Source organism: Hydra vulgaris, chromosome 01, assembly GCF_038396675.1.
Source record: "Hydra vulgaris chromosome 01, alternate assembly HydraT2T_AEP".
In the NCBI taxonomy this organism is placed as follows: Eukaryota; Metazoa; Cnidaria; class Hydrozoa; order Anthoathecata; family Hydridae; genus Hydra; species Hydra vulgaris.
This window is the reverse complement of record NC_088920.1, coordinates 50,307,859-50,322,676: the sequence shown is the minus strand read 5'-3', so window position 1 is coordinate 50,322,676 and position 14,818 is coordinate 50,307,859. Positions and strand designations below refer to the sequence as shown.

The window sequence follows — 14,818 nt, the reverse complement described above, 5'->3', positions numbered from 1 at the left end:
ATATATATATATATATATATATATATATATATATATATATATATATATATATATGTATATATATATATATATATATATATATATATATATATATATTTATATATATATATATATATATATATATATATATATATATATATATATATATATATATATATATATATATATATATATATATATATATATATATATACCTGTGTGTGTGTGTTTGTGTAAACTTCCTTTTTAAATAAAACAGAAAATGAATTTTTTTTAAAATTATGAAGTTATGCAAATGAAAATGAAATGGTGTTTTGCCACATTGCTTGCTATAAATTATTAACTAATAAAACAAAAGTTGAGAGAGCTCAAAAATTAGCAGAGAAAGACCAAGGTAAGTCACTTAAAAATCAAAAACAACCTTTAAATGTTTCAGTTTCTTCACCAAAGAAAACGCGATCGTCACAAGTTATAAAACAAAGTAGCAGCAGACCAGCCGTTCTCCCAGATATATGTATCATTTGCAAGAAAAATGAAAAATTTGTATGTATTTAGTCTAGCAGTATTATTATTTTATAGTTTATTTTTTATATTTTATAGGTTATGAAGTTAAATCAGTTATCAAGTTTATTTTAATAATATTACATTTATTGATTAACCAGGCAGATAATTTATTGGCAACACTCCCTCTGAAATCACAGGTTTAATTCTTAATAATACTTTGAGTTGCTGTATAGTAGTAGTAGTAGTAGTAGTAGTAGTAGTAGTAGTAGTAGTAGTAGTAGTAGTAGTAGTAGTAGTAGTAGTAGTAGTAGTAGTAGTAGTAGTAGTAGTAGTAGTAGTAGTAGTAGTAGTAGTAGTAGTAGCAGTAGTAGCAGTAGTAGGATATTCTTATTGAATCTGGTGTCATAGCATCTGGCTCTTTGAATGGAGTGTTACGAGGGAAGCACTATAATCATTCAGTATATGCCTATAAAATCTTATACGAAGCCTTACAACGATTAAGGCTGCATTCATTCACTGAAACATTAAATTTAAATGAACTGGATTGCCTCAATACTCCTATTGCAATGTTGAGAGAAAAATTTCAAAATCAGTTTACAGATCATCTAGTAGAGGACGACTACTTGTCAATCTTTGCGAGGTATTTTTGTTTCCTTTCTTTTTTCTGAAGTACTTTTGAAACTGCTTTATATTAACTGTCATTTTAAAACAACGTGGGTCTGCAATTTTTTTTTCTGAAATTATTAAAAAACCCTGCAGTTTCCAATCATTTTGCTAAATTTTCATATTTTTTGACTATTATTTTGTTATAGGTATGATGATTTTATTTTCGAATTAAATCAACAGTCACCAACGTTTGCATTCTGGTAATCTTTTATTGAAATGATAGAATTGTTGTTATTATTTCATTAGTGCTACATGCTGCGGTGATAGGAACCTTCATTTGTCAACTACCAGATCAATTTCACCTTGGTGTTTTAGCTATGATCGAGTTAACTATTCAAGGTATCTCTCATCATACTAGTTAGAAATGACATTGCTCAACAAAACACATCCTGATAAGTTTACTAACAAGGCGTTATGATTGTTTGTAATAGAAAAGTTAATTATAAAATTTAAATACAATTAAAATAAGTGGTTTCTCATAGGGGTCAAACATGAGCTATCAAACCAATGGACAGTCCAACGGCAGACTGAATATGGCTTTTCATCAGTTGCATATGACCAAACCATTGAACAAACAGCTAACCGTGGTTGCAAAACTACTGCTGGTATTGTTGGCTCTACCTTACACCAAGGAGTAGTTCATCGGTGGATTTTAGCTCAGAGTGATAAAGCTGCAATATCGAGTGAATGCGAAATGATGGCAAGCATCAATTTAAAAAAAAGGTTAGTAGGGTCATATCTTCCTCCCTACCTGGAGCCAGCCCCTATCGTAATTTTTTTTAAATAAGAAAATTTAAATGTTTTTTTTCATTAATTTTTTTTGTATTGTTTTATACAATTTTTTGTATTGTTTTATACAAAACTAATTTATTTCAGTAATTATATATTTTTGAATTGATTTGCTTTTAAAGTTTTTAGATTTTTTTTATTTGCGATTGATTTTTATTGCTTTCTTGTAAAAAATGTATTTACTTTTTTTTATGGCAAAAAATGAAGATATTTTTTTCGATAAAAGTAATTGTTCAAGCATATCAATTATAAAATAATTGTTCAAGCAAATCTAAATTTTATCGCAAAAATTGTAGTTTTTTTTATATAACGTTGTATATTTCTTGATATGGTAGGTGATTACGAACATTATATGATTAGGACAGAAATATTATTGGATCGGTTTTATTTTATTATATATTTTCTCTAAGAAACCAAATAGGTTACCCCAATTAATAATTAAAAGTTATTTAGCTCTAGGGAATATTTATTTTATATGATTTTTATACTTTATTTAAGATGTGAAACGAATGCTTATAATAAGATTCAAGATTCGAAAAAGAAAAAAAATACTCAATTAATTATTCTTGATCTTACGAAAAATTAAAAATAGCATTAAAAAAAAATGTAATTAATAATTTAGATCATTATTCCGCGCTAAACCCAAATTTATATCTGTTACCGTTTTGGAGTTTTTAAGTTAAAAGTTTTCACGGTATGGGAAGATAAATAATTAATTATTTATCTTCCCATACCCTAATCATATTTTATGTATTCGCCAACGTTACAAAAGTAAATAGTAATAAATTAAGATAAGTAGTTGTCAATTGAATCAATTCTTTAGGTACAGAAAAAACCTTGATCAGTCTAGAATACTAAAAGATAAGGATAATGTCCGAAATGTGATGAATACCATTGGTGCAGTGATAAATCCATTTACTATTGAAAGCAAAGAACTACTCAATATCTCAACAGGTTCTATTGCTCCCACTGATATTGAATCTGATCTTCGTAATGCCCATGATATAGGTGATAAACAATTTACCTCATTCGTAAAAGAGAAACTGTTGTGTGAAGATCCTGATATATTTTCAACAATAAAACGAAATAGTTTGAAAACATTTGCTAGCTTAAAGCAGGTAACAAAATCTAAGTCTTTAAATGGTAAACTAGTTACATTAAAGAATGAAAGAGGCTTATTTGTTAGGCTAGTGCTAATTGGTAAAGATAGAGAAGTCGATGTAAAGGCAATTTTAGCATATTCATTGAGAGTGTATCTAGCCTTTATCGACAATCACAGGGTCACTTGTAAAAACATGTAAAGCCAAGTTACTAAATTTTATTGAATCAAAATGTAATGATATTACTGTGACCACTATTCCTACAGACAACGCGCTACTCATTGATGCTATGGCAATTTTACAAAGCTTAAAAGCAATAGCGGGCACATTCAAGGAGCTAGCAAATGAAGTACTTAAACAAGTAATACGATTAGCTGATTACCGTAAATCATCTCGTGTTAAATTTGTATCTGATTGCTACCCATTAATTAGCACAAAAAATGCTGAAAGAGAAAAAAGTGCACAATCCGGTGTACAAGCATTTACCATCTATAGTGCTACTCAACAGGTACCAAAGCAATGGAAAAAATTTATGTCTCTCGGACGAAATAAAGAGGAGCTAATAAATTTTCTATACATGTCATGGTGTGAGTGTGATCAACAAATTCTTGGCAGCATAAATCTCTACGTAACACACACGAACTTGTGTAACAAAATTCAGTCAATTGACAACCTTATTGTTGTAAGTGAAGTTCATGAGCTTGCCAGTGACCACGAAGAAGCTGATACTAAGTTGATTTTATATGCATCACATGTGTTACTGCACTATCAAACTGTTGTTATTAGTAGTCCTGATACTGATGTATTTGTGTTTGCTCTGTCAACTTGCCTTCCGTCAACTATATACTTCGATTCTGCTGTTGGTAACAAACGCCGTATCATTAATATAAAAAAGTATGAACCTGATTTTGGTAAAGATTTTTCGATTGCTATGACTGGCTTTCATTTGTTTACAGGTGACGATTTATGTTTCTTTAAAAAATATTGTAATGTTTAGACGGGGTAAAACTATGAATTCGGATTTTTAAATTTATTCAAGTTTATATTTATAATTGTTATTTAGGATGCGGTTCAACAAGTGCATTTTATGGAAAAGAAAAAGCAATAGCTTTCAAAGTCCTACGGAAGAAAGCAAAATATTTAGAAGCTTTTAAAACTCTAGGTGATTCAGTACCACCATCTGTGAACTAATAAATATGCTGGAAAAATATGTCTGTGATTTATACGGTGCTGAACAAGAAGAATCAGTTAACGTAGCTCATTACACATTATTTAAATCTGGTAAATTTAGCAAAGAAATGTTGCCATCGAATAAAGATTCGCTTGTGCAACACATATAAAGAGCTAATTATGAAGCTTTTATAAGAAAAAGATCAAATGTAGCATTGATTAATCCACCAAGTCCTTTTGGAAATGGTTAGTTTAATGATCAAGGTTGGTTTGCCATATTTTGGATGGAATCGCCTGCTGCACCAGATTTGGTGCTTGATTTTGTTGAATGTTATTGCCGTGGTGATTGTTCCACAAAAAGATGTTCATGCAATAATTGCTTAACATGCTTATAATTTGCACAGATCTTTTCAAATGTAATGTCTGCAACAATGACCATCCCAAGGAGGAGGACGACGAATAGTCAGACAAACTATCCGAGTCAGAGTCCGATTGCGATAGTAATACGGAATAAATGTTTAATTTTTTTTTATTATATCATTGCTATTTTTATATTTTCGGACATTGAACTGTGAGATAAGCATTAACAGTAGTAATGAAAATAAAAAATTCGGTTATAATAATATTTATGTTTTAAATACAATACTCTTTTGAAGCGGAGCATAAATATGGTAACTGATAATTATCCTAAGAAAACAGCGCACAAAAATACAAAGGTGTAGAAGTCAGGTTACCCATATCATAAATTGTCCAAAATTTTATATAATATTGGCAATTTATTGAGGAATACACAAACAAAATTTGAAATCACAAATATTATCTATTTGGGGGTAACTAAACAAAAAGCAGACTTAGGTTTTTTTTAGTTAGTTGAAACCGTCTCTGTTAAAATCAGAGGATGGTTTTTATATACGGCAAATGTTTGACCTCAGTTATCCGGTTACTGTGACTCTAAAAATCTGGGATCTTTTGGGTATTATATCAGGTCATTTAGATCTTCAAAATAACGCTTTCAAAAATTAGTTACTAAATGTGTCTAACGAAACTCTTTTTCTAGAAGACTTTTCTGTTAACAGACGCCGGCCTAAAAACATAGCTCCGTTTGAATTTAAAATAATATTTAATAAAATTTTTAAAAGCCCATTCTGAAAAAGTTATTATTTTTTTTTTAAAGTTTAAATAATTTTTTAAAACTTTTTTTGTATTGTTTGATCCATTTTATTATATTCTATTATTATGTATTTTTATTATTATGTTATTTCATTATTCTCATTCTCATTTAATTTTTTGATTTTGAATAATTTGTAAAACTATTATTAAAGCTGTTTTATCATTGATTATCATAGAGTTATAAAACTTTAAGTACAATCTGATTTTTAGAAGTCTATTTAACAGTTTAATATTTTTAAAAGACTTGATAGTGTTCAAAAAAAGTTACGGCTGATAATTGTTCAAAAAAAGTTACGGCTTATTCATGGCACAGAGGTGGCTCTTTCATTGACACAATGTTATAAAAGAGCTGTTTTCTTTCTTTTTTTAGAACAGGTGTATGATAGATTATTAGCATTGTTATCCGATTTATTTTAGTTTTAAAATATTACCCAATAATGTAATTATTGAATTAAAAAAAAAAAAAGTTATTACAATTGAGTTTTTTTCACGCCCTTTTAAAACTGGCTCTTTCTTACACACTCTTCCCTACATAGCTTTTAAGGCAATTTAAAATAACACCGCATTTTCAGCAATTTTTTAGTTTATTTAAAAAAGTTTTTTGGCCTATAAAGAGTAGATTTCAAAAACGTCAAATAACGCGACTAGAGGCGTTTTAAGTCAATAACATTTGGCTGACTATACTTTTAAGTAGTGTATTATTTTAGGATATTGTATAAAATTCTACAATTAATGCAAATACATTATATCTTTCCTTAAATACTTCATTCAACTTGACAAATTTTACATTCTAATTCTACTTTTTTTTTCTACAAATTGTACATTCTTAAAATTAAACTAGAAATAAACATAAAACATTAAATTTAATAATATTTTGTATTAAATACATAAAATGGTAATTTCCATAAAAGAACCAGTAATAGTATGAAATATTTTTTCCGTGCATTACGTCATATAATAGGTTCGGATAAATTCTATATAAACGTTTATTATCATGTACAGACAATAAATGTTACTATTTAACTTCAAAGTTACTTTAAAGATATCAATTACTTTTATATTCAAAAAAAAATTATAAAGATGAAGGGTTTATTAATACGCTTTTCGTACAGTTATCCGTCTTGTAAATACCAACCAATCGATCGGCCAGTTCGAACATATTGTTGCGTAGACTAATAATTATAAACTGTGCATTTTTTGTTCGCTCCTAAAAAAATGTTATACCAAATACAATTTGATGAAGGTAAATTCATTTTTTGCTTTCAAGCCAGGTGCTTAAAAGTAGAAAACAAATTACCATCTTACATTTTTAATAAATATAACAAATTATCTAAATATCTTCAACAAAAACATGCAAAGCAAAAACAGTTAATTTTCAGCATTATTTAATCACATTATTTGTCATAAAAATGACTTTTCAGAACTCAATGATAAGGCACTCAGGCAACCATCATGGTAATCTGATACTTCTATCTAGCTCAAAAAAACAACCTTAACATTGAAAAACTAATTACCAGTCCTACTAACTATTATTTTGATAAAATAGTTGTAAAGATTATTCGATTAAAACCATTTTTACAGGCATCGTAAAAAATTAGGTCACCATTGAATTGTAACATGCACATTAATAGATAAACCTTATTTTAAGCAACAGTATATCAAATTAAATAAAACATGACGCTTCAGTTAACTTGCTCAATATATGAAATTGCTTCATATTTTGCTTAAAGCTGAACAATCTTGTATTAATCAATTCTTAAATTAAAGCTATATTTTTTACAGATACATCAATATAACGTTTTATTTAATATTGTTTGCTATAAACTTTACTTAAAAAATTTAAACAAAAAGACAATGTTAAAAAAAAAAATTACATATAAAAAAAGTAATTTTAAATGAATTTACTTTTGTGCCAATGATTATTTGGTTGTTTAAATTTTGAAAAACACTATTTTTTAATGGAGATTCACTTCTTGCAAGCAACCACTACTAAGTTAGAAGTTACTAGAAAACAAAGAATTGAGTTGAAGAGCAAGGGAACAGTTGACAGAAGAAATAAAAAGTTGTCGGCAGTATGAGTCAGGAAAACATGAAGATGGGAGAGAGTTCCAAAGGGTTGAAGTGCAGGAAAAAAAACTAGACGAATAAAAGTTTTTAAAGCATGAGGAAACAAATAGAGTAAAAGAAAGAAATTTTGCTGAATGACTAGTCAAGTGAGAATCAGTTTTGGTTGATTGAATTAGAGATAATAGCTCCTTTAAGCAGCAACCATGATAGCATTTATAGAAAAGAGAAAGAGATGCAACTTAACGACGATGAAAGGCTTAAGGTTGGCAGATAAAACAGGCCCAACTACATTTACTATGCGTTTTTGGATCTTGTCTAGAAGAGAAATCCATCGTTAGAAGAACCAGCCAAATATGACAACAGTATTACATTCAGAGGCAAATAAGAGATTTGTAGAGCTAGAGAATGGAATCAGGAGTAAAAAAATGGTGAGCACAATAAAGAGAAGCAAACTTGGCTTGTATATATGGTTTAACCTTAGATTGTATATATGGTTTCCGTGAGAGGTCAGTAGTGAACGATAATACAAGAAGATGTAAAGAAGAGTCAGTGAGATAGCTGCCATCAATATAGAAATGTTGACAGTATTGCAATAGTTGTTTGCAGTAAATAAATGAGTTTTGTTGGAGTTTGAATTCACAAACCACTGCAAGCCCCATTTTGTTACAAAAGTGAGATTAGATTCAAGATTGGTTGCCTGTTCTAAGTGACCAAAAAGAGATGACTTTTTGTCAAGACAGGAGTATAAATTTGAGTATCAGCAAATAGAGCCACTTTAGATGTAAAATTCTCAGGAAGATCATTAATGTAGAGAAGAAGTTACTGGAAATGAAAAAGAGTGTTGACCTTTGAGGATGATTTGTATACAGCTGTTAGAAATAAATTAATAATTTCAAAAACTTTTCCAGATACACCATATGAAGTGAACATATAAAGAAGACCAGGATGTCAAACTTAAAAGAAAGCTTTAGATATGTTAAAAGCTATAGTTCTTGCCTCGCTGTAGCCCTTGCCTTGCTGCCTCGATCTAATCTACAATATAACCTTTCAGCCGCAGCAGTTAGCAAGTCAGCTGTAGAGTGAGAGGATCGAAAACCGTATTGTCTGACAGTTAGTTATTTGACTCAAGTTGAAATGTAAGAAATTTGTTCTTACATCTCATCAAAGACTCAATAACCTTGCTAATAACAAATAAAAGACTGATCGGTCGATAGTTTGAGGGGTCAGAATGCTTACCAGAATTTTTAAAAAATTGAAACCACAAATTTCACTTTCCAGCAGGCAGGAAAACAAGATTAATTCAACCACTTATTAAATAGCTAAGAGAGAATTGAAGAGAGTTCTGGAGAACACTTTTGTAAGACTATGGCAGGAATGTTGTCTGGACCACAAGCCATAGAAGAGATTTTAATTGAAATATGACTTTAACAATAGAAGCTAGAGTGATTTGAATGTCTCAAGGGTCAAATTAAAAGAAAGGTCTTTTGCAATTAGTTTAGCCTTAAACATTTGGAGAGGTAATAAGATCAGTCCCATGAATAACAGGTGTTACCTTTGTTAATTGAAGATTTTTCAAAAGTAATATAGAGCCTAACTTCTGAGATAAGATTTGAGATTTAGTGAACAGAGTATAATGGAGCTTAGCATCAGACAGCACCTTGTTACATTAATTCCTACAATAATAAATAGCCGCTTGTTCTCAAGTGAGTTGTTCTTTTGAAAAAGACAATAAAAATGATTAAGATTAGATATGGCAGCTGCATAAGAAGGTAAAAACCATGGAGTAGAATGAGGCTTGACTTGGAACCGACAATAAGGAATAAAAACTTCCATTCCTACCTAGATCCAGGAGGTTATGTAGGAGGGGGATTTATCAGTGGAGAGAGAAAAGACATCAACTCATGGACTGTCATGAAGAAAATAACAAAAAGAAACCCAGTCAGATTAAGGGTAGTAGTAAGTAGTGCAATAAAAGGGTGAGTCAGAAGAAGTACAAGATAAAAGATTTAGAGAGATTATTGCATGGTTGAAGCCACCTTAAGGAGAAACTGAACCCAAGCTAGGGTACGAGACAAGACACAAATAACATTTTTTGTGCACCAATAGTGTTTATAACAAGATTTTCATTCTTTTGAAAGCATTTTTGAAAAGAAAAAAAAATCTCAAAGGGAAACTAACTTAAAATGTTTACAAATAATGTTTATAAATAATCTTATTATATCTGTTTTAAAAATATCTATAAATGAACAAATATATTTAAACATGTGTTGTTTTTCTATGTATGACTGACCAAATAAAAAAACACAAGTCAATGTAATGTACACTTCTTGCATGTTCCCTATTTAAGTTAGTCAATCTATGCACACATTAATTGTGTTTATCTATCTTTTGCAAATTAAAAAACTTAATTAAAGCTATACTGAATATTTTAAAATAATAAAACTTTTTAAGCATTTTGTGATGAGTAAAAACTCATCACCATACCCCAAAAAAATATTTTTAGGCAGATTTTGCGTTATTGTTTTTTTTTTCTTTTTCTTTAAAAAGCAGCATACCATCGCTTATAAACAACCTATAATCTACTTGGTGAGTTACATATGTTGGTAAAACTTGGAAATTTGTTACTATCAAGAAAAACTATTATAAGTTTTATTTTTTTAGATTGTCTTTTCCCTGTTTTTAAATAATTTTCCAAACATTTATTATAATGGTAAATGAAAAGAAATTTTTCTAGATTATTATTCCCAGTTTTTCAAATTTTTTTACAAATATATATTATAAGAATTTTAAACTTTTTATTATATTGTCAAATATCTTTATTTATTATGTTTTTGCATGCCTTGGAATATAAAGATATTTCAAAATTAAATTATCAATGAAAAAATTAAAACTTGGTAAAGTTTATTTAGGAGAACCTTATAGTCTTTATTGAAAATTTTTTAATACACTTTGAAAGACTTTTGAGAGGACTTCATACACATTAAATTTTGGACATATTTAAAAAAAAATCAAAATATAGAAACATAGAAATCTAGAAAGACTTTTGTTTTCTTATTTTGTTTTATAATAATTGTGAAATTATAAACAACTATGAGATATTTTTGCGCAATTATTCAAAAGAAGTTTTTGGTTTATTAGGGCTTATAAAAGTTTATAGAGAATTGAAAAAGGTTTCAGACAGCTATGAACAAGATAATAAACACCAAACCTTTTGAGAAAAATTGCATGAAAAGCTTTATTCGTTATCTTCAAATTAGAAAGCTCAATTAAAGATTCAGGGTGCATGCCTCATTCAAATGAGATTAGATGTCAGGGGTAGAGGTTAACTTTGAAATGTAAAAAATATATATCCAAAAAATGTATTAAACTAAACTTTGAAATAGTAAATAAAATTTGACTCACTTTAATATAGTTTGCAATAATTGAGACGTTTTTAAAGTCTAATGCAGCATCGATCTCATCCATGACATAAAGGGGAGATGGCTTATAATGGTGAAGTGCAAAAACCTTAAATAAAATTTTGATAACAATAATAATAAAAAAATTTTTAAATACAAATACAAATAGCTCCCTTAATAAAACATTTAGAACATAAATCTAACCAGTGCTAATGAGCTTAGTGTTTTTTCACCACCAGATAAATTTGATATATTTTTCCATGTTTTCTTGGGAGGGCGAACACTATAAAATAAATCATAAGCTACATGACGCTTATTCATATTTCAGTGAAAAAAAATACTTTAATTGAGTTTTAAAGATTTAACACATCTTATAATTATTTCTTGTTGATTGATCATTTAAAATACTTTAACATAAAACTAATTTAATATCTGTAACTTACAGACATTTATTAGTCTCTCTTTAGATTACTCAGTGTAAATGTAACAACTGAACAACATGAACAATCAGTTATACCAGTATAGCCAATAAAAAAGACCGATTTAGCAAATAAATTTAAGATAAATAAAATAAATTTATAGATAGATAAAAACATTTTATTTACTCATAAATTTAATTTATCTTAATTTAACTGGTTGTGCATGTTGTTTACTTTTTTTTTTTTTTTTTGATAAGCATGTTACAAATTTATGATATCAAAATGGTTAAACTTGAACCCATGATTACCATTTATGAATGCAAAATTAATTTAAACTTAAGTCTAAAATCTCTTTCCAACTGTAAAATATATAAATTGCAACTAAAACAAACAAACTAAACTACACTAAAAAATATACAAAACCTTTACTCTAAATAGAACGAACTTTTACAATTCTTATTACTTATTTGCATAAATGAAAAAATGTCATAAAAGATGTAGGTGGTAAATCTTAGAGCAAACATTTTTAATTTGGCAACATAGAACAATATATGTTGTTGAAAAACAGAATGCCTTGTCATCAAAAATTCTGTGTTCTTCAAAAATACAACAGCCTCCATATATATGCTACGTTTATGAATAACACTGCACTAAACACTGGTTTGATAAGTAATTTAATAATAAATTTAAAATAACAAAACAATCAGATACAATCTGTTTTATTATCTCTCAAAAGAATAATTTAATAGATATTCTGCAATATGGTCTGCAATATGGTCTCAATATAGAGGCAGTTTTTGTCAATGGAAGTACTTCTTGTTTAGATCTTCAACTTAATAATACCTTCAGGTAGCACTATACCATCACCATATTAACTAAACAAGCCTTTTTAACTAAAATTTCATATTAATTGAATCAACTAGTTAATACTTAATTATTTTTTTTTATATAAAAAACATTTATGTTGGTTAACTGTAAGCAATATAATCTATTGACTAAAGATATATTTACTAAGCTTATTTTGAGTTTAAAACAAACTAAAGTTATTAATCAAATAATAACTTAAAATTATAAATTTTAAAGTTATTAATCAAATAGTAACTGAAAATTTGCAACACAAGCAAAAAATGTCCACAATTTTAAATACATTTAGGCAAATTTGTTTAATAATAATATATTTTAATTATAATTTCAGATAATTAAAGTCTAATTCTTGTAAATTAAATATGGAGAAATTCGCAACTGAACAACATCTTAAAATAAATGAACTTTATCTGAAAAATAAATATAAAAATAAAATATAATGCTAATGCAAAGAGCTTACTTTGTCATTTTGGAGTTAGAAAACTACACTATAAACAAATGGTAGTTAACTTAGTCTGGCAGTTTTAAATTCACGGATCTTAAAATTGGTTTTAAATTCACACTCAAGAAGATCACAGGACAATATTCAGCGTGTATGCAAAAACGTTGAGGAGGCTTAAAAGTCAATTGAAAGCATTCCCAACAGTTTTTAATAACTCAAACTTTGCTCCAGAAAATTCAAAGTGTACTTAATCTCGTTCTATTTAAGATACAGGTAGTGCGGGAACTGGTGCCAGCATATTATTGAGCACAATTAGCATATGCCATCCATATCCAAGAATTGGCTAGGCAAGAACCTTAGTTCATTAACAACCTTATTATGGGCAATGAGAGCCACTTTAAACAGTTATGTTGATAAATAAAATATGAGATTTTTGGATACTGAATATCCAAACTAGAAAGTCCAAAAAAACAAAATTCAAAAGTAGTCCACCAATATTGTCTACATCCTGCAAAAGTAATAATTTGGCGTAGAAATGGTTCTTGGAGCTTATTTCTTTGAAGATGATACAGAAAACACACTGAAAGGTATCAAGAAACGCTAGAGAATTTTGTGCATCCTGTGGTCAAGGGCACACCAGAGATATGGTGGCAGCAAGATAGTGCTACTGCCCATACATCTCGCCCAATAATGGAACTCTGAAGACAAATATTTAGCAGAATAATTGCATGAAAATCTGAAATCAACTGGTCATCACACTCACCTGACTTAACAGCTCCAGACTTCTTTCTATGATGGTATTTAAAAAATAGAATACACCACAAAAAGCCTAGAACTATTCAGCAGTTGAAGGCCAATATTCGTGAAGAAATTGAAAACATAACCCAAAAAACATTACAACAGGTGATGGTTCATTCCCTAGAAAGTGCACATCAGTTTAAGGAGCACAATGGTGGATATTAAAAAGAAATTATTTTCAAAATTAAATTAAATATACTTACAAGAAAGGTGTTTTCTGTTTATAAAATGATAAATGTGAATTAAGAAAAAATGAAAAAGTTAATTCAATTTTAAATAGTTAAATGACTTTCGGGTCACCCTGTATTTTTTGGGCCACATGTATTTAACTCAGAAGTTTAAGTATTTGATTCAGTGGTTTAAGTACTCAACTTTAATTTAGTTGTATGTGTATTTTAATTTTGTATGTAATGTTAGATGCTGATGAATAGTTTCTCATATCCTGTGAAAATACTAACTAAACATGTTAAACATTAACTAGAGTACATTAGAATGTAATTATGATGAACTGTATACTTGCCTATAACATCCAGATTTTTTGCAGTAAAGAAGTATTTTCTAATAATCATAAAATAATAAAATCTTGGTAACATGCAGTAAAGCAGTAATGGTAGAGCCCAGCTGGTCACCACCATGCCCTTGGTAGTGCTAGACTGAACATATTTTTCCTTGCAGTAATCTTGTTCATCTAGGCTTGTATTTCAAGTTAAGAGCAAGTTGCAACAATAGGTTTAGGTGAAAGTTGGTTACTTTGATAACATGTTTAGATAAAAGCTTAAAGATGACATACCAAACGTTGGTAACTTTACGTTAAGTAACAGAAATTCCCAAAAATTCTAAGTTATTTAATCAAGTAAATTTCAGAAGCAAATTTAATTTATATTGTATTAATAAGCATTAGACCAATACTAAAAACCACAACAACAATAACAAAAAAAGACTTTTTTTTTTCAAAAAAAGTTTGAGAAATGGCTGTATATAAATAAAACATTTTTCATTATGAAAATTAAATATTCGTAAAAAAGATAATTATTAAAAGAAAAAAAAGGAATTAAAAAAAACAAACAAATCTTTAGCAAATAATAAATCTTTTAGTTTCTTAAATAAATAAGCTACCTAAAAACAACACCATCTGAAAATGGATCAAGACTATCAATTAACTCTAATTCTGCATCTCCTCCCAATGTTATCATCTATAATAAATCAAAATAACTGTTTTTCAACTTAATTAATTAGTGTATAAGCACTAAATATTTTTAATATTAGGATGTTATTCTATATAAATATATATTAAAATGAATCTTTAACCAGATTATTTAAGGTTTTCTATAAATATACATTTATGATTATTTTTTACAACAATCAGATCAAATGGAAGCTTTAAAACTATTATTCATTAATATTACAAATTATATAGTATATTGTTGTTTATTTTTGCTTCCAGTTTGTATT

General features: G+C 28.2%; 1 protein-coding gene across 1 annotated transcript in view; it reads right to left on the bottom strand.

Annotated features, from left to right (window-relative positions):
* Positions 1 to 6,107: 6,107 nt before the first annotated feature.
* Positions 6,108 to 14,818, bottom strand: part of LOC100209077 (structural maintenance of chromosomes protein 4) — a 91,948-nt gene continuing 83,237 nt past the window's right edge. Inside the window, exons 32-35 of the mRNA XM_065788492.1 lie at positions 14,483 to 14,559; positions 11,048 to 11,126; positions 10,848 to 10,952; positions 6,108 to 6,585 (exon numbers count right to left, since the gene is read on the bottom strand). Coding sequence (XP_065644564.1) covers positions 6,451 to 6,585; positions 10,848 to 10,952; positions 11,048 to 11,126; positions 14,483 to 14,559 — 396 coding nt within the window. The 3' untranslated portion in view covers positions 6,108 to 6,450. The remainder of the gene's footprint in view (positions 6,586 to 10,847; positions 10,953 to 11,047; positions 11,127 to 14,482; positions 14,560 to 14,818) is intronic.